The sequence below is a fragment of the Phoxinus phoxinus genome, assembly GCF_949152265.1.
Source record: "Phoxinus phoxinus genome assembly, chromosome: 23".
Classification (NCBI taxonomy): domain Eukaryota; kingdom Metazoa; phylum Chordata; class Actinopteri; order Cypriniformes; family Leuciscidae; genus Phoxinus; species Phoxinus phoxinus.
The window spans coordinates 6,214,931-6,238,153 of NC_136898.1; the positions used below are offsets into that span (position 1 = coordinate 6,214,931).

At 38.8% G+C, this 23,223-nt stretch overlaps 2 protein-coding genes across 3 annotated transcripts; both read left to right on the forward strand.

Annotated features, from left to right (window-relative positions):
- Positions 1 to 613: 613 nt before the first annotated feature.
- Positions 614 to 17,290, forward strand: rab11fip1b (RAB11 family interacting protein 1 (class I) b). 2 transcript variants are annotated; one of them, XM_079599901.1, is made up of 6 exons: positions 614 to 1,147; positions 9,427 to 9,854; positions 10,325 to 11,900; positions 13,541 to 14,716; positions 16,137 to 16,248; positions 16,398 to 17,272. In XM_079599901.1, the coding sequence occupies exons 1-6, from the start codon at positions 798 to 800 to the stop codon at positions 16,602 to 16,604; spliced, it is 3,849 nt and encodes a 1,282-aa protein (XP_079456027.1). In that variant the 5' UTR covers positions 614 to 797; the 3' UTR covers positions 16,605 to 17,272. The 2 variants fall into 2 exon arrangements, with proteins under 2 accessions (XP_079456027.1, XP_079456028.1); XM_079599902.1 differs by lacking the exon at positions 13,541 to 14,716 and having other exon boundaries at positions 16,398 to 17,290.
- Positions 17,291 to 17,798: 508 nt separating this feature from the next.
- brf2 (BRF2 general transcription factor IIIB subunit) lies at positions 17,799 to 22,999 on the forward strand. The gene is made up of 6 exons (XM_079599941.1): positions 17,799 to 17,989; positions 18,244 to 18,393; positions 18,484 to 18,543; positions 20,255 to 20,576; positions 20,657 to 20,834; positions 22,256 to 22,999. The coding sequence occupies exons 2-6, from the start codon at positions 18,246 to 18,248 to the stop codon at positions 22,850 to 22,852; spliced, it is 1,305 nt and encodes a 434-aa protein (XP_079456067.1). The 5' UTR covers positions 17,799 to 17,989; positions 18,244 to 18,245; the 3' UTR covers positions 22,853 to 22,999.
- Positions 23,000 to 23,223: the final 224 nt, after the last annotated feature.

Genomic DNA, 23,223 nt, shown 5'->3' on the forward strand with positions numbered 1-23,223 from the left:
TAATTATACATCTCTATTAAAGTGTCATAATTGAAAGAAGCATCAATTATTATAAGCTACAAAATAGAAAAGCTGGGAACTCAAGTGTGCTGGGAACTTCATAACCGAAGCAGCATTAGTCATGGGTTAATTTAGGCAATGTCATGTAAATAAAATCTTAGAAAATAGTCCATAAACCTTCCAAATGATATATATATATAATAGTAAAGAAGCACAAAAATTAAGCTTTTTTCAGAGATTGTTTCCAGCTTTTTTATTATTATTTTTATTTATTGAAGAAATATCAAAACAAACAATACAAATAGAATACATTTCAAATGCGTGGGGGAGGTATTAAACAGTATTATAGGAATACTTTAAAGAATGTATATGTTTGTAAAATTCGAATAGCTTTTGGTTTCTTTGGGCAATATTGACTCAAGAGCCTAATGCTTCACTTAATTTTTAAATGTAATAAAACATGTTTTTTGCTTTTCTGAAAATGTACATTTATGAATGTGAAATTTAGCCATCAAAATAAAAAAATGAGTGTGGGGTAAATTGTTTCCAGCTCTGCTCAATGAAACAATTATTCGTTGCGTCACATCAGACCACGCCCACACGCAGTTGCTCCATATGAACAGGCGTGTGGGCGTGGCCTCAGAGTGACGCTCACTTGTTGCTTCACAGGATAAGTGAAACTTTTCCAGCGAAACATTAACGGACCGCTTTGACACAACTTCTCTTCTGGCAGGACGGCTCGAGCGTCCTTGTAGCTTTTTCCAGTTCCAACTGAAACGGGTTAGGTTTTCACAGAAATGTCTCTGGCAGAGCAAAGCCAGCAGTGGTATCCCACCAGCGTCCAGGTAACGGTGCTCCAGGCGCGGGGGTTGCGGATCAAGGGGAAGAATGGCACCAACGACGCGTACGCCATCATGCAGGTGGCGAAGGATAAGTTCTCCACCTCGGTGGCCGAGAAGAGCGTCGCGCCGGTGTGGAAAGAGGAGGCCGCGTTCGACCTGCCGCTCTTTCACCCCGGTAACGCGGAGCGCTGCACCCTACAGGTGTGTGTGATGCACCGGGCTCTGATGGGACCCGATAAAACACTCGGTCAGGCGACCGTCAACCTCCTGGAGCTCCAGGACAATAAATCCCGTAATAAACCAGAGTGAGTGAACGTGACTTTACATGTATCCTGATGACTTGTGCATTCTTGAGTTCTGTTGCGTCACATGAATTGCATTACACTGAAACATTTTATTATTAGAAATAGAATATAACACACACACACACACACACACACCACATTTGGCAGAGGATATCTATATCCTTCTGACAAACTAAGGCATTTCTCAAGTGCATAACTTTTCTCTGCTTCTTATTAGTGTTTGAAATATATATTTCACAAGCATACTAATGTGCTGAGGGATGCCATCAACTAATCCTCATGTGGAAATAATGAGCTGAGTTTGGAGATCTCTCATGTACTTGGTCATGGTAGACTAGACAGGATCCCCCCCCCCCAACCAGAACCGTCACAGACCTCCATGTTTTCTTTAAAGGATCTGAAAATCCTAAATGAACGCTAATCGAATGTGGAAACTCATAAGATCAAACTAATAATGACTTGTTGGATAGAAATTCCTATTTTGGGTTTATTTGTTCAGATTTTCCGTTAATCCAGTGGGATATGTGATTCTTGTTTGAGCCTATTAGGATTGTTTGATGGAAATTCCATTGGAATGTTTGTTAAAGGTCTGGTGAAACCAACAAAAGATCTGGTGATTGTTCCATCTCGCTGAGAGCCACACGGTGTACATTATGCACAGACTTCATGAATAAATTAGTTTAGCTCTAGACATCATTGTAACATCAGTCACGGCATAAACGGCAAAGGTCAGAACTGAAATCTAAAAAGTGGCACACAAATCCGTCACTGCTTGAAGAGCTTGCTTTAAAGAGCTTGTTTTCTTCACCTGCTCCCTGAATGACTTTCATTGTTTGCTTCTAAATGCATAAAGCTTTTGATTACACCTCGTCTGGTCGTTTTCATTACGAGACCTAATTCAATCCCATGCACAAAGGCAGCCAGTGCACGTCTGGCCTTCTGCCGAATAATCGTTGTTCTCTACAAGTTTATCTCGCTGTTGAGTCAGAATGAAAGCTGTTTTCCAATGAACTGGGCCACTAGAGAGCTTGGCTTCTATGCCGTCGGGTTCTTTTGAGTCTGAGACGTTTCCTGTTGTGATGTGAACGTTTAAGTGATATCTTGTCCTGTTCCAGCGTGGGCTGCTGTTCCCCTCAGGACAGGAACCGGGAAACACAGTCAGGTGTCTCGAAGTAAGCGGACTCGTATGAAACTGGACCTCTGTGTTTCTTGTAAACTGATCTGCCATTCTGATGGTGATTTAAAGGATTAGATTGCCAATCTTGTGGCTGACTGACATCAACAGGGTGTTCTCGCTGGAAAATCTCATTTGAATATTCAAGATTCAATGCGGTCGAGCTCAATTGACAGCGTTTGTGGCATAGTGTCGATTACCACAAAATTAATTGATCACATGTCCTTCCTTTTCTTAAAATATATTAATGTTGAATGTTTCCAATTGTAAGTGTGTAACCTAAATTATTTGTAAGACTTTTTTGTTTTTTGTGGTAATCAACATTATGCTACATCAATTAAAGGGGTGGTATAATGCTATTTTCACAAAATGTAAATCAGTCTTTGATGTCCCCAGAGTGTGTATGTGAAGTTTTAGCTCAAAATACCCCTCAGATATGTTCAAATTGTCACTTTTTGAGGGTAAGCAAAAACGCACCGTTTTTGTGTGTCCCTTTAAATGCAAATGAGCTGCTGCTCCCGGCACAGAGGGCGGAGCTACAAGAGGTTGTGTCACTTTACCTCACATGCACCGAAAAAATTTCAATGTTTGTTCAAACCGGAGTCTGATAATAATGGAGAGACTCAAGAAGTGACAACATAATGCAACTGGACATTTCTGAATGGTTAGTTGATGAATTTCTGTAGCTTATGTGTAGTTATCTTCTAGTCATTAATGAGCATATTCTGTCATGATGATCTATAAATTGTGTTCCGGGGGGCGGGGTTTATGTGAATGTTAGTGTTGGTGATGTCACTAACCCGGGAGGAATGTCGTGTATTCCCTATCAGCCGTTTCTTGTCCTTAAACTATTTCTTTAAAGGACAAGTTCGGTATTTTACACTTAAAGCCCTGTTTACAGATAGTATCTGATGAAATAGAACGGTTAAGATTAAAATTTGGACACATGCTCCTGTCGCGAGAATTTTAGGTTTATTTAGGACCTATTTTGCCAAACGTGTCACACCCGTGATTCTTCCGTTGAGAGCTTGAATAATAGACACTCAAGCGGCGGAGTAATACCGCACCTCACACAGCACATTCAATACAAGTCATGGAGTTGGACAAAAACTACGATAAAACCTGTTGGAATGCATCTTTTTCAGCGATTTTTTTTGGGGACCGTATCAGTGAACACCCCTGACCACTCTGTGAGTTTCACGTCTTTGTAAACGAAAGTTTAATGTGTTTTAGGAAGGAATCTTCCAGTGGCCATAGACAACCATTGTGGGGGTGAGGGGGGAAAGCGATATAAACCTAAAATTCTCGCGACAGCAGCATCTGTCCAAAGTTTAATCTTAACCGTTCTATTTCATCAGATACAATCTGTAAACAGGGCTTTAAGTGTAAAATACCGAACTTGTCCTTTAAAAGCAAATATCTTCCTTTGCTTTGAGCTTCATAACTTTGCAGATGTTGTTTATGCTCAAACAGCAACATAACACACTAATTAAAGTTAGAAAAGTTAAATCATAATCAACCACCCCTTTAAGCATAACTTTTATTGAAACCAGAACATTGCTTGATTTCCAAGAAGCTGATTCATTCTTTCTGCCAAAACAAAAAAAATATTTCCTGTACTTCTCATTGCTGTCAATTTCACTGATCGTCATATCAGTATTTTCTTATCTACTGTTCTTATCAACTTATCAACTAGTTCTTGTTTTTTCTTTGATCATAACATTAGAAAATAAAGGTCACTACTTATAAAATGTTTGTTTATTTTTTTATATTAGTTAATATTTGTACATTTTTGGTATTAGTTAAGGCTAACAGAGTTAGTTAAGTCTTAGCCATTAGTTAAGGCTAAGACATTAAGTTATAAAATATTTCTATATCAAATAAATGCTTTTCTTGAGCAGCAAATCAGAATATTACTTCTGAAGAATCATGTGCTTGAATGGAGTAATGATGCTGAAAATTCAGCTTTGCATTACTAGAATAAATTACATTTTGAAATATTTTAATATTAGAAAATGGTTATTTTAAATTGTAATATTTCACAATATTGCTGTTTTACTGCAGATTTTAGATTCCCCTGTTATATTGTGCAGTTATTTAAATAAAACAGTATTTTGGAGAAGGTCAAATATCCAACATCCCTTTTTCTGGTGTCTGATTGTTCTGTTTGTGCCCCAGTTCTCTCTCAGGCTTTGACTCATGTTCCCAGATAACGCTAGTTCTGTTAGCGTGGCATAAAGTCCAGGCTTGTCAACCGCTTCAGACTTCAAAGTCACGAAAGCACTTAGTTTTAGTAGGACGCTTCAGAGGATATGCCTAAAATATGCTAAATGCCTCATGCTAATACAGAATCTCCTGAAAGGCATCAGCTGTCTCTTTCTGCGTGACCTTATCCACTGAGACTTTGACACCGTAACTCTTTCCTGATTCCAGGCAGAATGGGAGCACGTCTTCCCCGACTGCAGTCTGTTGTCGTCTTATCTCCTTTGAATATTACAGGTTCTGTCAGGACCACTATCATCAAATACGATTGACATTAGCATATTGTTTGGATTGGCGGTATAGTTCTGTTCTGGGCGAGAACTCCCTGCGCTTCATGCAGCCTAGCATGGATAAGAGAGCAGCGATAACACAACTGAACCAACATGAATGTATTGCAGATATCATTAATTCAAGATTTTAAATGTGTTTCTTTAGATTTTTTTTAGTTTTAGGTATTATAAATGTAGTTATTATAGTACCTCAACTTTAAAAAAAAAAGAGAAAGGATTTCCTTGACAAATAGCTGAAATAAAATATTGATTTTTAAAATTTTATATTCTTTCCTTTCAGTTAATGTTTACTTCATTTCAAGTACTGAACCGTTTTTATATAGTTTGTTCTAATGATAATAATAGCTAAATAATCTTATTCTATAGGCCTACATCCTCTCATTTTACATGGTCAAGCTCAACCCTACAGCATAGGACAAACTGATCAAACAAATATTTTTTTTATTAATTTATGTGAAATGTACTTGTCAAAACAACATGTGGTAGTAAAGTTGTAAAACTATTATTATAACACTAATTTAACACCATTAAAACATGCTCATATAATTGTTTATATGACTAATGGTTCATTGACCATTTGTTGAAGTGACTATTTTGTAGCCTGCTTATGGAAAGTGTCAGGGAAGATAATAAAAAAACGAAATAAGCAAAGTTCTTCTTGATAAACTCATGTTCTGCCCTGAAAGATCCTCAATAACAGCTGAGCCCAGACAGGAAGTGCACGCAGCATCAGATGAATCAGCACTGGAGGTCCCATTGTTCCAGTGTGTCTCTCAACAGCTTGACTTCCTGTATGTGTGCTGATAAGACCGTTGACTGACAGGACTGTTATCACACACACAGCAGCGCAGGGACCTTGCTTCTCACAGTTGGTGATATTCAACAAATTATCTATGTTGCTCTGACATATTTTGTCACGTGACATAAAAACATGATACTTTATAGGAACCAGCAAAACATCACTAACCAAGATTTAAAGTTTGTAACAACACAAAGCAGGTTGAAAATAAACAATGTTGATAGTATGTAAATGAACAAGGTTTACTCGTTCTCTGTTACCTGGGCCGAGAAATGTATTTGTCAGAAAAAGTCTGCCAGATGAAGCAAAACGTTGACTACAAACACTGATTTTCCATTCCAGAATTCTCTCCATATTTACGACTCTTTGCAGCCTTTAGTCACTGACTCTCAGCTGATCCACGTCTATATAGAATGCGACGCCTATCACCGTATACATATATAAGCTCTTCAGTATTATCAGCTGCTATCGTGTATCTCAGGAGCGAATTACCCTCCTCCCTCCCCAGCTCCTCTCGTCAGTCAGGATTTGGCATTCGGATTCCCCTTTAAATCAGAATAAATTCTCGAATGATGTTCTACTTTAAAAATAAAACCTAATTCAAAGTATTAACAAAAACTATAATAGTATATCGATAATGCTAAATCTAAAGACGCTTGTTCCAAAGAGAATTTTAAGAGTGAATTTGAGAAATTTTAAGTATATTTTTGTAATGGAGAAATCATGATGTAACATCAAAAGTAAATATCACTTCAATTTTAAAGTAATTTTTTACTTTAAACACAAACAACATTTGTGTGTGTGCGCATGGGGCGAGGGGCAGACTTTGTATTAAAAATAGCTCGTTTTCATGTTAGGTTAATTCTTGACTAGATAATGGCTTATCTGAAATGTCTCACAAAAAAAACTCTTAAACAAGACAACACCCTGTTGCAACTTCCCTTCTGTGAACAGAACTGTAATGCAACTTGTGTGCAGTTCAGCGATCTGAATGACATCATAGTTTGCATCAGTGCACTTCTATGGGTGTGTGTGAGGTGTTGTCCAACATGTCGTGTCAAATGAGCACCTCAGATGTGCAAAGCCGTTTCTCTTGTCATCGTGTAATTAGTTGGTTTAGCAACATCTATTGTTTAAGGGCATACTTGTGATGCTTATGGTTCAGTCTCCAGGACTTGATTCAGCAATTTTCTAGTTACCAGCCCTTTAACCACTTCTGTTAAAGGGATCGTTCACTTTAAAATGAAAATTGTGTCATCATTTACTCACCCTCAAGTGGTTTCAAATTTCTTTCTTCTGCTGAACACAAAGGAAGATATTTTGAAAAATGTCAGTAACCAAACAGTTAACTGGTCCCATTGACTGCCATAGTAATTTTTTTCCTATTATGGAAGTCAATGGGACCAGTTAACTGTTTGGTTACCGACATTCTTCAAAATATCTTCCATTGTGTTCAGCAGAAGAAAGAAACTCATACAGGTTTGAAACAACTTGAGGGTGAGTTAGATGACACATTTTTCATTTTAAAGTGAACTATCCCTTTAATACCTTGAAATTCCTGTTTTACACCATGATTTCAGTTATTCAGGCTCTTAGTTTTACATCCATGCTGTGATCCAGAAATGTAGAAAAGCGACATTAAAAGCCTGATTTAAAATCTTTATTGCAAAAATTCAGTATTGCTTTGTTGTCAGTACAAAATTAACCAACATTGTGATGATTTGAATGATGACCTAGTGAAATGGTCTTGAAATTGTACATGCTTTTAAAATGGTTTAGTTAATATATGTAGGTGAATATTGCTGTTTAGATGTATTATGTTGCATAGAAATCATGCAAATTAATGTGTGGAAAACAAGACTTGAGTATTTTATAAAACTAAATTTGTGTACTTATTGTTTTACTTCTGCTTGGCTCAAAAAGCTGTTTTTTTTTATCACAGAGATCATAATCAAAATATAGATTGTTGTTGCCATATCAGAGCAAATATATAAATATCATGGCCAAAATGGAGTTGTTTTTAGCAGTATTGTCCATTCTTACTAGCCAGTATGTTGTTCTTTGACGTAGATGTGCTGTGTAATGGTGCTAAATGTTGTTGAGGCGTAGGCTAGCGGCAGAGATCATTTACTAATAATCCCAGGGTTAGATGCTATATTTAGCTCCAGAGTCATCACAGTATTATTCATCAGATAGACACAGATATAAACACACGCCCAACATGTTATTTTCTCCACCGCATTATCATTGCATTACTCACTGTGTCCAGTGCGTGTTCTGTCGTCATGAACACAACCCCCTGGTTTCACAGACTAAAATGAGCTGTTAACCCAAAAATATCTTCAAGTATGTCAGCCACGGTTTTGTCTCGATGCACACCAGGAATGTATTTATTTTTCTAAGGCATGAATAAAAAGCTACTTAAATGTCTAATCCTGGCTTAATCTAAGCCTTGTCTGTGAAACAAGGCCTTAAAGTAGCAGCTGCTGTTTAAGTGGCTTGTCGAGACGCGTAAAGTCTCAATTCAATATCCATCAACTGTGTTAAGTTCTGTGATCATCACCAGTTCTCCATTTCCCCCTAGACCTCTTAGAAGAAAACAAGGCAATTATCCCAGCATTTAATTTCCAAACCCTGAAGTCAGGCACTCGTATTTGTCGTATTTTATATATGGCTTTTTCCTATTTTTGTCTAAAATGCAGATTTTAATTTCAAAATGCACTTTCATTTGAGACCACTATGCAGTAGACTTCAAGTCATTGTCCTCCGCTAGTGTCCTTGAGTTACGATAAGACGCCGTTGAGGAATGTCAACAATCCCGTTAATCTATTTACACAGACTTTGGGCTTTATCTTTTTTTTATCGCCAAACCTTATCTCAGGCACTGTCATATTTTATATGGGGTTTTCCTGCGATGATTAAAGTTGTTTAAAGAAACACGTTTGGCTCTTATAAGGTTTTAGTGAACTGCCATTTTCCCTCGTAAATTCTTCATCTGACCCTAATATGCCGAAGTGTGTTTTCTGCCCTGAGTGTCAGTAATGTCACTGTGTCATTCACAGAGCTTTCTCTAAATTGCTTTTCTAAGCCACCCACTCAATTCTCACAGCCGTACGCTACTGCTTTTCCATAAAATGAGGCCTGTGTGCAGTTACAGCACCCTTGTGTTCTCATCTTATTCCTCTGTTTTTTCATGGATCTAAGTTTGTTTTTACTTAGTCATGTTAGCTCAGCAGCTTAGTCATTAATTTCCTACAACATTAAGCCTGGAAAACATGATGCGTCTCTTATTGTTGCTCAAAAACGGCTTGCTCAAGGCTGTACATTGTTTTTTGGGCATTTTAGATTGAGTGGCCTATTTTATTGATGCCCAAAAGAAAAATGCAGGGTTTTAAATTCAAACTGTCCAATGCAGTACATTTTTGTTTTGGACCCTGAAACCATTGTCCTCTGTCAGTGTCCTTGAGTTATAACAAGTCAGTGTCTAGGACATTGAACCATAATATGCCACTCTGGTTTAGTCGCTGAGGAATGTCAACAATCACATGAAACTATTTACTTGGACTTTGGAATCCCATAGCTTTGAGTGCACAACAACCTTGTCATTCTTTGCACTTCTGACCAGTTTTGCAAAGTGTAACTACATGGCACAACACAATCTTATTCTATAATCTCATATTTTTTTCTTTGAGGGGGGTTCTCTGGAAAATGAAAAATGCTTAACTAAACATCCTGTGCTATTTGTTTCCAACAGCTGGTTTAAATTGATGGACAAGACGGGTAAAGCTGACAAAGACCGAGGTGAGGTGCTCCTAGATATCCAGTTCATGAGGAACAACATGACAGCCAGCACGTACGACCTCTCCGGGCAGGACAAGTCACGCTCACGGCTTGGCAAGCTTAAGGATAAGCTTAAAGGGAAAAAGAAAGATGGGATGTCAGATTCTGCTTCCGCCATTGTGCCTTCATTTGGACAGGTACTGACTGACAGCGAGGGTGAGGAAGAACCAGACGTCACACCTGGAGCCAAAAAGAAGAATAAACTGAAGTCTCTCTTTGCACCCAAGTCGGGTTTGCAACGTAACATGTCCCAGTCCATGTCCACGCTCGCCACCCTGCCTGAAAAAGACTCGCCCATCAGTCTGAGCAGATCGTCTGGCCTAAATGTAGAGTCTCCTGAAGGTATCACCACACAATGCATTGCTGCAATATTGATATATCTGCTACCATATTGTTATTGTAGGTTAGTACAGTTTAATGGTAGCAATGCCAAGGTTATGGTTCGATCATGAGTCATCGTGAACTGATTCATTTATGCTCTTGTATCTGCCAAATGTAAATATTGATATCATCCATTATTAATTATACTGGTTTAGTCTGATTTAGATGAAGTTGAAATCAAATCATATTTATTTATTCTAAAATTCAAACTATTAAGTATTTCCCCGTGACATAAGGAATCAAGTCATATTCATTTAAAATTCTGACCTATATTAATAGAGATGCACCAGTCGACCGGCCATACATTTTGTTTTATTTTTGGCCGATCTCTATTCTGGACTTGTGCACAAACTGCATTGCAATCATTTACCAAACTAGTGACACATTTCAGTGGTGTTATATTATTCATTTATCTCTTTTTATCTTCAAAGGCAAAAAGAAATTTAAATTTCTGAAGCACAAGCGGACTGAAAGCTCTGACAGCAAGGTTTCCCAAGGTACCGGCTCTCTTGGAACGGGCATGGTGCAGGGCAATGTGTGCATCAATGGCAGTCACGTCTACACGAAAGCGCAAGAGAACAGAGCTGGTTCCACCTTCAGCCTGAACAGCTCAGGCCATGGGTCCATGGAGGACCTGCGCAGAGGTCATGACCAGAAAACCTCAGTGGACTCTCTTAAAAACTCTGACCTGCAAACTCAAGGGAATTCAGTGGAAGAGATGCACAGAAAACAAGAGGAACAGAGGAAACGGGAAGCGGAAGTCCGGGAAAGACTAGAGGAGGAAAGGAGACAGGCTGAAAAGGAAGAGATGAAATTGATTGAGAGAGAACAGGGAAAAAAGAGATTGGAGGAGGAGGAGGAGAGGAAACGGTTGGAAAGAGAGGAAGAGAAGAGGAAGCTAGAGAAACAGATAGAGGAGAGGAAAAGGATTGAGAGAGAGGAAGAGAGAAAGAGGATAGAGAGGGAAGAGGAGCGGAAACGGATCGAGAGAGAGGAAGAGAAGAGGAAGCTAGAGAAACAGGAAGAGGAGAGAAAAAGGATTGAAAGAGAGGAAGAGAGAAAGAGGATAGAGAGGGAAGAGGAGCGGAAACGTATGGTGAAGGAGGAAGAGAAGAGGAAGCTAGAGAAACAGGAAGAGGAGAGAAAAAAGATTGAGAGAGCGAGGGAAAATGAGCAGAAACGGATGGAGGAAGAAGAGAAGAGGAAGTTGGAGAAAAAGGAAGTGGAAAGAAGGATTGAGAAAGAGGAGACAGAAAGGAAAAGGATTGAGCAGGAAGAAATGATCAGAATAAAGAAGGAACAGGAAAGAATTAGACAGGAAGAGGAAAAACGAGGGGTTGAGGAGAGGATCAAAGAGGAGAAGAGGAAGCGAATGGAGGAAGAGGAAAATGCAAGGAAGGAAGAAGATAAACGGAGAAAAATGGAGGAAGAGGAGAGAACAAGACTTGAGAATGAAAAGCTGCGAAAAAAAGGAGAGGCCGGAAAGATTGAGTTGGAAAGACGCGCTGAAGAAGAGGAAAGACGACGGAAGGAAAATGAAAAGGTGGAAGCGGAGGAAAAGAGGAAAAGGGAAGAGGAGAGAAGAATGACTGATGAGAAAGAAGCGAAAGAGCAAGAAAGTTTGCGGCTGGAAAAAGAGAAGGTGGAGTTCGAGAAAAAGAAAATTGAAGAAAGGATGAGAGAGGAGCAGGTGAGAGAAATGGCGGAGGAAGAGAAGAGGAAGCTGAAGGAGAAAGCAGACCAGGAGAGAATCAGGCAAGAGAAAGAAGAGATGGAGAGACAGAGGCAAGAGAAAGAACAGCGGCCCGAGGTGAAACCCAGGAGTGCTCGACTGAATAAAAGTAAAAAAGCACCTGACGAGATGAACTCCGACTACACCCCATCCAGCAATCCCTTTGAAGACCTCCTCTCAGTAGACGAGAGCTCCACCAATCCCTTCGAGCAACCCACCGTTCCTCAACCTGAAGCCCTCAGTCGCTCAACCAAAGTGTCTGCGGTCAAGCCAAGGTCAGTTTGTTACCTGAAATTACAGAAGCTTGTGTATTTAAACTACACACTTCGGCATTATTCATGAAACATGAAGAGATTTTTCATGTAAACCCTTAGGCAACAATTAATATAAGAATGAATTCACTAAGATTTTGATTTTATTTTTATGATTTACACAGAATATCTACTTGTTACATGAATCAGGCCCTAAAACACAAAATGACAACTTAGTAATTTATCTGTCCTCAGTGAAAGCAAAATGCTGTGTCTCAAATCTCCCTCATACCTCTATACCATCAGGGGACGTAACACTGTGGAAAGTGTTTTTATGTTTAATATACAGCTACTGTGTGTGGGGTAGATTTTGGGCAAATTGGATTTTGCATAAACCATTCTAAAATATAAATAAGCAAACTACTAAATTAAAACAATTTATTGACCAGTCAGTTGAATGTATTTAGCTTGTTTACAAATCAGAACCAAAAGGAAGCGCTCCTTTTTCATGAAGTTTGTGGCTTGACAGACATCCAGCAGACTCTAATAACTCCACATCTTTGGAGCTCACTGACAGTCCATGTTCTTCATAACTCATTAATGTATCATTTCACAGAACTGTTTCAAATCATTCTCCAAACGTCTCCTTTTTACCAATTCTGCTGGAAGGCAAATCCATGACCTGTGATCACAGCTTTAATATTAAAGGCATGGAAGTGTCTCTCAGTGTTTCTGTGGTATGTTTAGACTCGATTTCAGTGTGGTAGGGTCCATAACACCACGCTGCCATGATTAACACCGTCCTGTAAGAGCTTTTGGCACCATTATGAAATATGCAGTACTCTGTGTTTGTGTGTGTGTGGTGTTGTGAGCGTGTCTGTTTGTGTCCTGGCATGCAAACGTCTGGCATGAGAGGCAGTTGTTTTGAAACGTTTTCAAGGACTCAAAGTATAATATAGACATGCACAACTTCTATTAGTCTTTCTCTCTCATATTTTCTGAAGATGATTGCCATACCAACAAAGTTGAATAACCCTTAACCAAATGAAATACAAAAACCTGAATAAACAAAATTGTCTATTTATTTTCTGCTGAGATGCATTAATGCTGACAGTTATTTATAAGGTCTCTAACCCTCATTGTGTTAACTCTTGTGTGGTACTTAATTGAGGTCTAACCCAGAGGAAACTGGAGAAATCTGTTTCCCTGGGAAAACCGCTGATCAAACCGTTTCTTTTCTCTGACTCATGCGTTTCTACTTGAGGGCTTCATAATGGTTCTGGAATGTGTATGAGACTGGAAGTAGATAACATGATTTGTGGGTGGCTCTTTAAATCTAAACCAGTTATCTCTAGCAGTTAAAGAAAGCTCGTTCTGTCCTCATTTTCCTTCTGAATTTGTCTCGGAAAGCTTTGTTGCTGAAATATAATAAATGTCCATAGACTTATTCCAAACAAGTTTAGAATGACATTAGTAAATGATGGCATAATTTTAATTCTGGTTTTTAATGCAAGTAAATGGGGTCAGTTTTAATGTGTTTAATGCTTTCAGTGGTTTTGATTGCTATTGAGCGAAGCAAAGTGGCTTTATCTTGCAACATATTTTGACATTTAGCAGATGTTTGATCGAGTTTAATCTTCCCTCTCATTATCCTGCTCCTTCAGTTCTTCTGTTTCTGGAAACTTCTTTTCACAAGCATCTGTGCCGAACACCAACCCATTCTTAGATGATTCTGATGCCATTAGCAGAAACGCAGAGAGCGTTGTCAGTCTCAGAAACGTCACAGAAAGATCAGAGAAGAAACAACGTGCCCCAATGCCTCCCCAGAACAAGGTGCAGATGGAAAAACCAGAGATCCCTCCAAGAGCACCAGCAATTCCTCAAGCCACACAAAGTTTTCAATCTAGAGCTTCTGAGGAAGGTGGAGACTCCGATTCCTGCAGTTTACGACAAGACAAACGTCCCGCACCTTTATTACCAGATGTCTCAAAGAACAGGCAAGAAATGCACAACGAACATGCAGACCAATCTACGACTCTTCATATTGGAGAATGGAGAACTACTAGATTCCAGGAAAAAGACCAGATGAACCAAGGGTGCCCAGTCTCGCAGGATGAGTCAAGGACATTTGACGCAGACAATTTTAAGAACACCAGTTTATCCCATCTTAGCCAGAGTCTTCCCAGTAACCGACAAGAAACCAACCCTTTTATATCTACAGAGGTCAAAGTAAATAAACACAACAAGGGTCCAGCTCCAAAGCCTTTATTACAGTCAACATCTAACACTGAACCCAACAACCAAGCCATTCGTGAGGTATATATGACTAAACATGCTGTATCCCTTGTTGAAGACAGAGCTACCTCAAACTCCTGCATTGATCAACTAGATGAGTCTTCAAACCAGTTTACTGGAAAGCTTGTATCTGAAGAGCCTTCCACCAAACCGGAGTTTGAGCACTCTGATGACCTTTCCTCAAGAGAAAGTAGACAAGAGGATTTGCCAGCAAAGTGTAAACTAGATTTTCTTGAAAGAGACATTACTTTAAGGTCTGAACCAATCCATGGAATATGCCATAACGAAAATGTCCTGCCTGATATTGGTGTTTCCAAAAAGAGTCGGGCCCCGTTGCCTCCTGCCAATTCAGCAGCAACTAGCAACCTCAGCAAAGTGCAAACTAAGAATGAACCTTTTCTGAGAGTGGAAGCAGGCCAAGGGTCAGGGCACCGGTCCCTGCCAAAGGCCATAGTTTCACCGATTGATGTTAAGTCCATCATTGTGCAGAATAATGGAAGTGAACATGAGAGAACAGGCGATACTGCTGCCTTCAAATCCTGCAGGTGAGGCCTCTCGTAGAACATTTAGAGACCCTTAGAAGTAGTAGCAGATGTCGACGGTAGGTTTCTGTTAGCCATTAGTTAAGTTCTTGAGAATTGAAAATGGTTTGAAGTAATGTTCGACACAGAATTACTCTCAATAGAAGTTGTTTTTTTTATGTTATTTTCAATTACTCCATTTCGATGGAGAGCAGACAGTAGTATTAGAATGATCTTGGCTCATGAATATTAATTATGTGAAATGATGCACACCTAGCTCCCCAAACTTCTGGAGGGCCACTGTACTGCAAAGTATAGCTCTAACCTGCCCCAACACACTGGCATGGACTGCGTTTCCCAAAAGCATAAATCGATAGAGACCATTGGCACTAGTGGTCTTTATGATCTACTTGTTTTTAGGTAATGCAGCCCTAGAAGTTTCTAACAATATTGGAGGCCTTGATTATCTTGTTCAGTTGTGTTTATTTGGGCTTGAAGCTAAAATCTGCAGGAAGTTGGCCCTCCTGAAGCAGGGTCTGGTACCCCTGTCTTGCCCGGATAGTTGCTTACTGCTTGTGTGTTTGATAACCAACAGAACCCTTTGCTTGGTGTTGAATCTGTAAATTGATGTGGCCAACTGTGTTATACTGTGTTTTTGTTTTGACAAGTAACATCAACAACTCTTATAATTGGCTCTTATAATGTTTGTGTAATTTCCCAAAAAGTAGCAAGGTTATTGCTATTTATTATGGTGTCTGTTGAAGACTACAACAAAAGTTCATGTAACTTATTGCCTGACTGCAAGATGTGCATATTGGTCTACATCAGATTACACTCTGGACCCTAGATTACTCATTGTTGGGACGTCCGTGTGATGTTCCACATAACTAGTCTTTCTTAAAAACACAATGGTATAAACTGTCTTTTCAGAGTCTCTGGTGAAATGGATGGGGTGTTTAATTTCCCAGTGTGAACCTTCTCCTTTTACATTAACTCTAAAATGCTTATCCAATCATTGAAAACCACAGATATGAACACTTTCATCCTTGGAAATAAAGGCTTAAATTTTCACTTTTTTTTTTAACAAAGTACATTTAAAGCAATCCCAATCCTGCTCCTGGATGCACACCAAACAGTGCACATATTGGATGTCTCCCTTATCTGACCCATATATTTCTGGTCTTGAAGTCTCTACTAACAAGCTGATGAGTTGATTAAGGTGTGATTGATTTAGGAAGAGATGGAAAATGTGTAGCGTGTGTGTGTGCCTCCAGGAACAGGGTTGAGAAACAATGCATTAAAGCCAACAAATTCAGGGCTCAATGTATTCTTTTTTTTTTTAAAGAATGATCTTCTTGCAGAGTCCTCCGATTGACTGCTTTGTATTCTACCCCTGTATTCTTAGATCTGCTTGTAAGACTTACAGCTCTCCTTCTCTTGTCAGGCCGCATGCAGTGAAACCCTTGAGCACCACTGACAATCATCCAGACCTCAGAGAGACCCAAGACAATTCCAGATCTGCTACAATTACAACTGACATGGAAGTCAAGATGAAGGTAGTGTACGCGTTTTTGTTTTGTTTCTCATCTACTATTGTGCAACCGTTTACCATGCATTGAACAGAAATATGATATGGTGTTTAAGAAGTTCCTCTCACTTTACTTTTTTTAAAAAAGATTATATTTGTGTTCCAACTATCTTTTAGGCCCCAGTGGCTAAAGCGACAGGGCCGTACTCCCAGTTAACCAACGAAGAACTCATGAACTTGTTGGAAAAGCAGAAGGTGCAGCTTTCACAAAAGGACTCTAAGATAGGGGAATTGGAGCAGTATATAGACAATCTTCTAGTCCGTGTCATGGAGGAGAACCCCGCCATCTTGATGTCCTTGACCTCGATGAAGAAATCTGTTTGAGGGACAGTACTTTTGTAGTTGAGGGTTGTGTATCTAATGTGCACTGTAATCACAAATATGGGACGAACGACAATACAAGGTTGTGGGCAAATCACAAGGTCTTTCACTAAACCACACTACTGAGCTGAAGATCAGGTTGATGTATACCTGATTGATGACATCTCACACTAAATGGTGACAACATGAATGTTTATGATTTGGCTTGCCCCAGATCCACCTAACCATGTGACTGATAACATATGATTTATTTCAAGAATTTAAGTATTTTCCCCGAAGGTTTTTGCTGTCCACTTTTTCCATTTGAATTGCTAATATTCTTTGATTGGTTTTCTTTTTTTCATGTTATCATCTATTAAATGTTTTGGTCAATGCATTCAATGGAAATGATCCCCACATTTTCATTAAGTAAACAAAATTGCGCTATATATCATTCTTTATGCAAAATATTTTATATTGTTTATGAAGCTGTATCATGTTTTGTAGACTGAGCACTGTATTGATTGATGCATATTGAAGCACTTTAAAAGAATCAGGTCATCTGTAAATAATAAATGTGATAATTTGTATGTTATGCCTTTTGTCATGTAACTTTACAGCTTTATTATTCTCGCATTCTCAATGTATTCTGCTTTTGAAATAAAGAATGTCATAGGTGTGGCCTGCCTCATAACATTGTGTCTACGTGCATTTTTAAGGCGGCAGGTAAAACTTAAGTATTATAATGAAAAGCATTGAGTGAATGTCAGATGACTGTCTACACACAGCTCTTCCTCTGAGAGGAACTAACCACATTTATTTTAGTGTTACATTCACAACTAACTGATCAATATAATATTACCCTAGGTCACACTTAATATATTAATTTACTCATTGCATTTTACATTAGTTTTATTTTATCTCAGTTATTTTGTTAAACTGATATCTTGTTGGACACTAATTTCCCATGATCGAAACTTTTTAACAATAAAATATTTCCAAATTCCAACTACGAAAGTATTAAAATACCATTTGTCAAATGCATAGAAGAGAATATTATTTGCTGGTGTGTTAAATTTAGTCATATAAGAGACCTGTAATTATGATTATAAATTGTGATGACAGTTTTTGTACATTTCTTTGTTATATTTTATTATTTTATTTTTTTCGAACATATGTAGTTACATAATAAAAGGAACTTTTATTGACAACAGTCTTGTTTCCGCCCGGACTAATAACGTCATCAAGAAGCGCGGTTGCGTCCCGTTCAAAACAAACGTACATCTGTCGCAATAGAACAGAAGCCGCTTTCAGAAGTTTGTAATGTGCATAACAGGAGAAACGCATTTTGATAGTCTGCCATTGTAACGTTAATACTCCGCCGACCATTTGAAGAGCAACTGCCACAAGTAAGATCTTCAAAATCCCCTGTATAATAAATATTGTCTGTTTGTATTGATACGTGCGGAACAGTGTGATTCTCTTTCGTTTATTTCGTATTGCATAACATTGCATGTTTGTCATTAACTGATCAGAAAGTAAGTGCTGCTAAATGCTTTTAATATGAATATAGGGATTTTCTGTTTTCTCATGTGCAATGGTCGCATTAAGAGTGTGATGGTGGACTGCAGCTGATATAACGTTAACGTTACTTCTCATGCAGGAATGCCGAGCAGTTGCCCTGAGTGTGGCTCGTCCAGAGTGGTGGAGGATGATCTGTACTCTCAGAGGCAGTGGGTGTGTGAGGACTGTGGCTCAGTGGTCGAGGAGGGCTTTCTGACTACCTTACTGAGCGATGAGACCCAGGGCAGAGGTAACCCATCACGGGACGTTTCGCTTTGAACTGATCCTAATTCACTCTGCTTGAAAGCTTCTGCTTTGACACCCGTTTCATTTTATCCAGATGTTCCCTATCATGCTTCCACGGAGGAGATCAAGAAACCGTGCAGAAATCTAATTGCTGGTAAGATCAATAGCTCACGTTTAATCATGGGTAACACTTAATAAGGTCCCGCTAGTTAATGCATTAACTAACAGTGAGCAATACAATTACTCATATTTGTTAATATTACCTAATGAAAATACAACTGTTCATTGTTAGTTAATGTTAGCTCAGGTCCACTAACTAATATTAACAGATAGAACTATAATGTATTTGTAAATGCTGAAAAATTAACCTTAGAGGTACAGGGGTTGGACAATGAAACCGAAACACTAGCCAATATAGTGTTGAAGGTTTCACACGTATGATGGCCGATCTGTGTGAGTGTGCAGGTTGAATTAGAAGAGCAAAAGCAAAGCTCTACATAAAATATTGCAATCCACACAACATAATGGGAGACATATCAGAGTTCAAAAGAGGATAAATGGTTGGTGTCAGAGTCTCTCTGGCTCATCTGTGACCAGGACAGCAAGTCTTTGTGGTGTATCCAAACAAAGCTGTGGTATTCAGGTTAATGTCGGCTTTTCACCACATAGGATGAACCGCATCCAACAGGAGTAACTGTCGACACAAGAGGAAGCTGTCTGAGAGGGATGTCCAGCTAATAATCTGAATTTTATTTAAAAACAAAACAAAAACAAACATGAAACCACAGCTGCCCAACTCCCTGCAGAATTAAACACGCACCTTAACTCATGTTTCCACCAAAACAGTTCATCAGGACTGGAGCTCCACAGAGTCGATATTCACAGTCGGGCTGCTATAGCCAACATTTTGGCCATTCGTACCAATGCCAGATGTTGGTTTCATTGGTGCCAACAGTGCAAATCTCGGGCAGTGGACAATGTGAAACATGTATTGTTCTCTAATGAGTCCATCATTCTTTCCCACATCCGAGAGAGTTACGTGTGGAGAAGCCCCAAAGAGTCTGACCACCCTGTTGCTGCCCAGAGTGAAAGCAATACACTTGTGACAGAGTGGTTTGATGTATTGAAAGTGAACTTGAACCTCACTCATGGGCTGCACAGTCACCAGATCTGAATATTTTGGATGAGAAAGTTAGAAAAGGCTTTCCTCCACCAGCACATCGTGACCTGGCCACAGTTCTGGCTCAGAATCCCTCTGGCCGGCCGCTGTGCAGGACTTGTATCTGTCATTCCCAAGACGAATTGATGTTGTTTTGTCCGCAAAAGGAGGATCTACTATACCGTACTAATACATGATTGTAATCTAAAACCATGCGTTTCAGTTTCAATCTCCAGCCCTGTGCTTTTCATTGTTAGTTCATGTTAACTAATGCAGTGAACTAATGTGGACAAATGCAACCTTATTGTAAAGTGTTACCAATTTTTGTAAACAGTCCATTTCTAGTGTCTCGGTGTATGCCATTTTTGTATTATTAATGTATGGTACTATTATATTACTTATAAATATTTTAATTAGGTTTTTTTATGTTTTTAGTTTTCTTAATAGTTCTTACAAACCCTATTTTTATTTCTGTTATAGTTTGTCATTTTAGTACCTCAACTTTTCTCATTTAGTTGCTAAGGCAGCATTTCTAAAACATTTTTTCTAATATTAAAAAATTTCATCTAATATTTATTCATTTTCAGCTTAATTTGTTACCTACAATTATTTGTAATAGTTTTAGTACAAAAGTTAAAGAGTTTGCTGGCTTTTCATGGTTTTGAATTTTGTATGGACAGTATCTCCTCTTCTCCTGTCTCTCCAGGCTTCATTCGTGTGCGTGCGATGTGCCGTATCCTCAGGTTATCCAACGACATGGAGTCGGAAGTCGTGAGTCTGTTTGAGCGCGCTTACAATCACCCGAACTTCCTCCATGTGACCTTAACCAAGAAGGAAGTGTTGGGAGGCTGTTGCATACTCTGCGTCTGTCGCCAGAGAAACTGGCCTGTTGCCATGGGAACCGTTGCTTACCTGTTGGGAGCGGACAATTCGGTGATCGGCGCGGTATATCAGGAGCTCATGAAGAGTCTGAACATCAAGGCCACCACTACCGGCATCACAGACCTGATGGAGAGCTTCTGCTACGAGTGAGTCTGACGCTGTCACGACTTCCTCAATGTTTGAGTCGATGTAAAAGTCCGTTTGTTTACTTGCAGTGTTTTTGTAGTTTCAAGCTGGGTCCTAAACAGGTGGAGGAGGTGCTCTCTGAAACCCCCCAGCGGCTGCTGGACCGGATGTCTGCTTTGATTGAACTTGCTGCTGATACCTGGATCGTGACGGGACGCCAGCCTTTGCCTCTCCTCATGGGATCAGTGTATGTGGCCTGGCAGTCGCTGAATCCTTCCGTGAGTGACGTAATATTCTGATGAGTGTGTGCTTCTGAAAGCCAACGATGCAGTTTGTAAGACGATGATCGGGCAACATAAAACAAATGTGCACTACCATTCAGAAGTTTTTTTTTTTTTTAAAGAAATTAATGCTTTTATTCAGTAAGGACAATTTAAATTGATCAAAAGTGACCGTAAAGACATTTATAATGTTACAAAAGATATCAAATAAATTTGAAAGTCCTTTGTTGAAAGTGTATAACGTGATATTAAGCAGCACAACAGTTTTCAACATTGAGAATAATCAGAAATGGTGCTTGAGCAGCAAAATTAGCATATTAGAATGATTTCTGAAAAATCATGTGACTGATATGGTAGCCCATTTCTGTCACATAAGGGGGAAAATCGTGCTTTGGAAAATAAAAGGACTTACTAAGTCATAATGGAGTCTTTTTATGAGATAAAAAGTTGAAATTGTCAATTGAATTTTGTCTCACAATTTTGACTTTTTAGTCTCATAATTTCAATGCCATAAGTTTGACTTCATGTGTCATTGAAATTTAGTTACACAAATTTAGTTATTTTTTAAGTCACAATTTTGACTTTAATCTCATATTTTAATGTCATTTATAAAATAAAAAAATTAAATCAATTTTGATGTCACAATTTTGACATTAATCTCGTAATTTGTCATAATTTTAATTTGTAGTCATATCATAATTTACTTTTTAATCTCATAGTTTCGATTTAGTATGTAATAATTTTGACATGTCAATTTCACCTTTTTATGTCATCATTTGTCATCTCATAGTTTCGATGTCATCATTTTTATTTGTCATAAATTTGACAGAAAATGTTAATTTAATGTCATAATTTCAACTATCTCATATTTCAGTTTAGTAATTAAAGTTTTTACTTTTTAATGCTAGCTTTTGACCTTTTGATTTGTCAAATTCAACATCAATTTTAAATTTAGTATGTCAATTTTGACTATCACATAATAAAAATTTTAATCTCATAGTTTTGATTAGTCAATTTCAATTTGTCATAATTATGTTTTTTTTTTTAAGTCATAATTTAAAATGTTCATCTCAAAATTGCGTCTTTTTTTCTTATGTGGTGGTAATGTGCTTCCTCACACTGAAGACTGGACTAATGATGCTGAAAATTACAGAATCAATTATATTTTAAAATGCGTTAAAATACAAAACGGCTATTTTAAATTCAGTTTTTGATCAAATAAATGCAGCCTTGGTGAGCATAAGAGATTCTTTCAAAAACATAAAAAAAACATACCAACCCCACACTCTGAATGGTGAGTGTTGTGACGAATAGAAAGTGAATTTTATTTTTTGCAAAAAAAGCATACACATTAGTTACAGCACTGGTTTTTCCTGCAGGGAAATGTTGAATTATTCACGATTGTTGAACTTTTGCAGGCCCGCATGAAATACTCCTTCACTACGTTCTGCAAGATTGGAAAAGCACCGGAGCAGTCGTGGCGCAGAAGCCGGGATACGGCCCTGAAGCGTGTGAGCGAGCTGCTGGAGGTGTTGTGTAAACTGGGCCGAGAGCTGCCGTGGCTGAGGGGCGTCCCAGTGGATCCCAAAACCGTGATCACGCTGGTGGAGGACATCCTGAAGCACCGCAGGGCTTTGCTCTCGAGGGCCGTTCAAAAATACCAACAACAGCTGCAAAATCAACTCTCCGAGACCCAGACGACAGAATGTGACGGTGACCCATCAGAGGCGACCCGCTCCGAACCGCCCTCCTCGGAGAACTCTGACCAGACCGAATGTGAGAATCCTGCCGATGAAGAAGCCACGGATTGTCAACTGCCACCAGGCCACTGGGGTAAAAGCCACTTGTTTTTACCCCCCTGCGTGAAGAGTCGCAAGCGGCAGAGGGTGGACGTTCCCCAGCTGGAAGTGACCGGAGACGAAGACATATCGGACAGTGAAATTGAATCATACATTCGCTCTCCGGGTGAGGTTAAATTGTTTCAAAAGGCTCAGAAGGAGCTAAAGCAAGCATAATTGTTGCATCGTTTACACATAATTAATTACTGCTGATTAGTTTTTCGTTACGTTGATATTTATTTTTTGTTACATGGATTTGTAAGATTTTGTTGTTTTGTAAATCTTACGAATTGTTATTAATAAAAATATTTTTGTCGGATTTGATATATTTCTCTATTATTTTTGTACCGTTTTATATTGCAAAGCAATGCCATTTTATCCTGGTTTGAATCAGTGAATTAGTGCTGTTATGAATAGTTGCTGTGCAGGAAGTGGTTTATAATCTGGCCGGAGACTGTGATTTCATATTATTTGATTGATGCTGGATGCCTTTGACGTAAATAACAGCCTCTATATTCCCTGTGTCCTAAACAAATTGATTTTCCTTT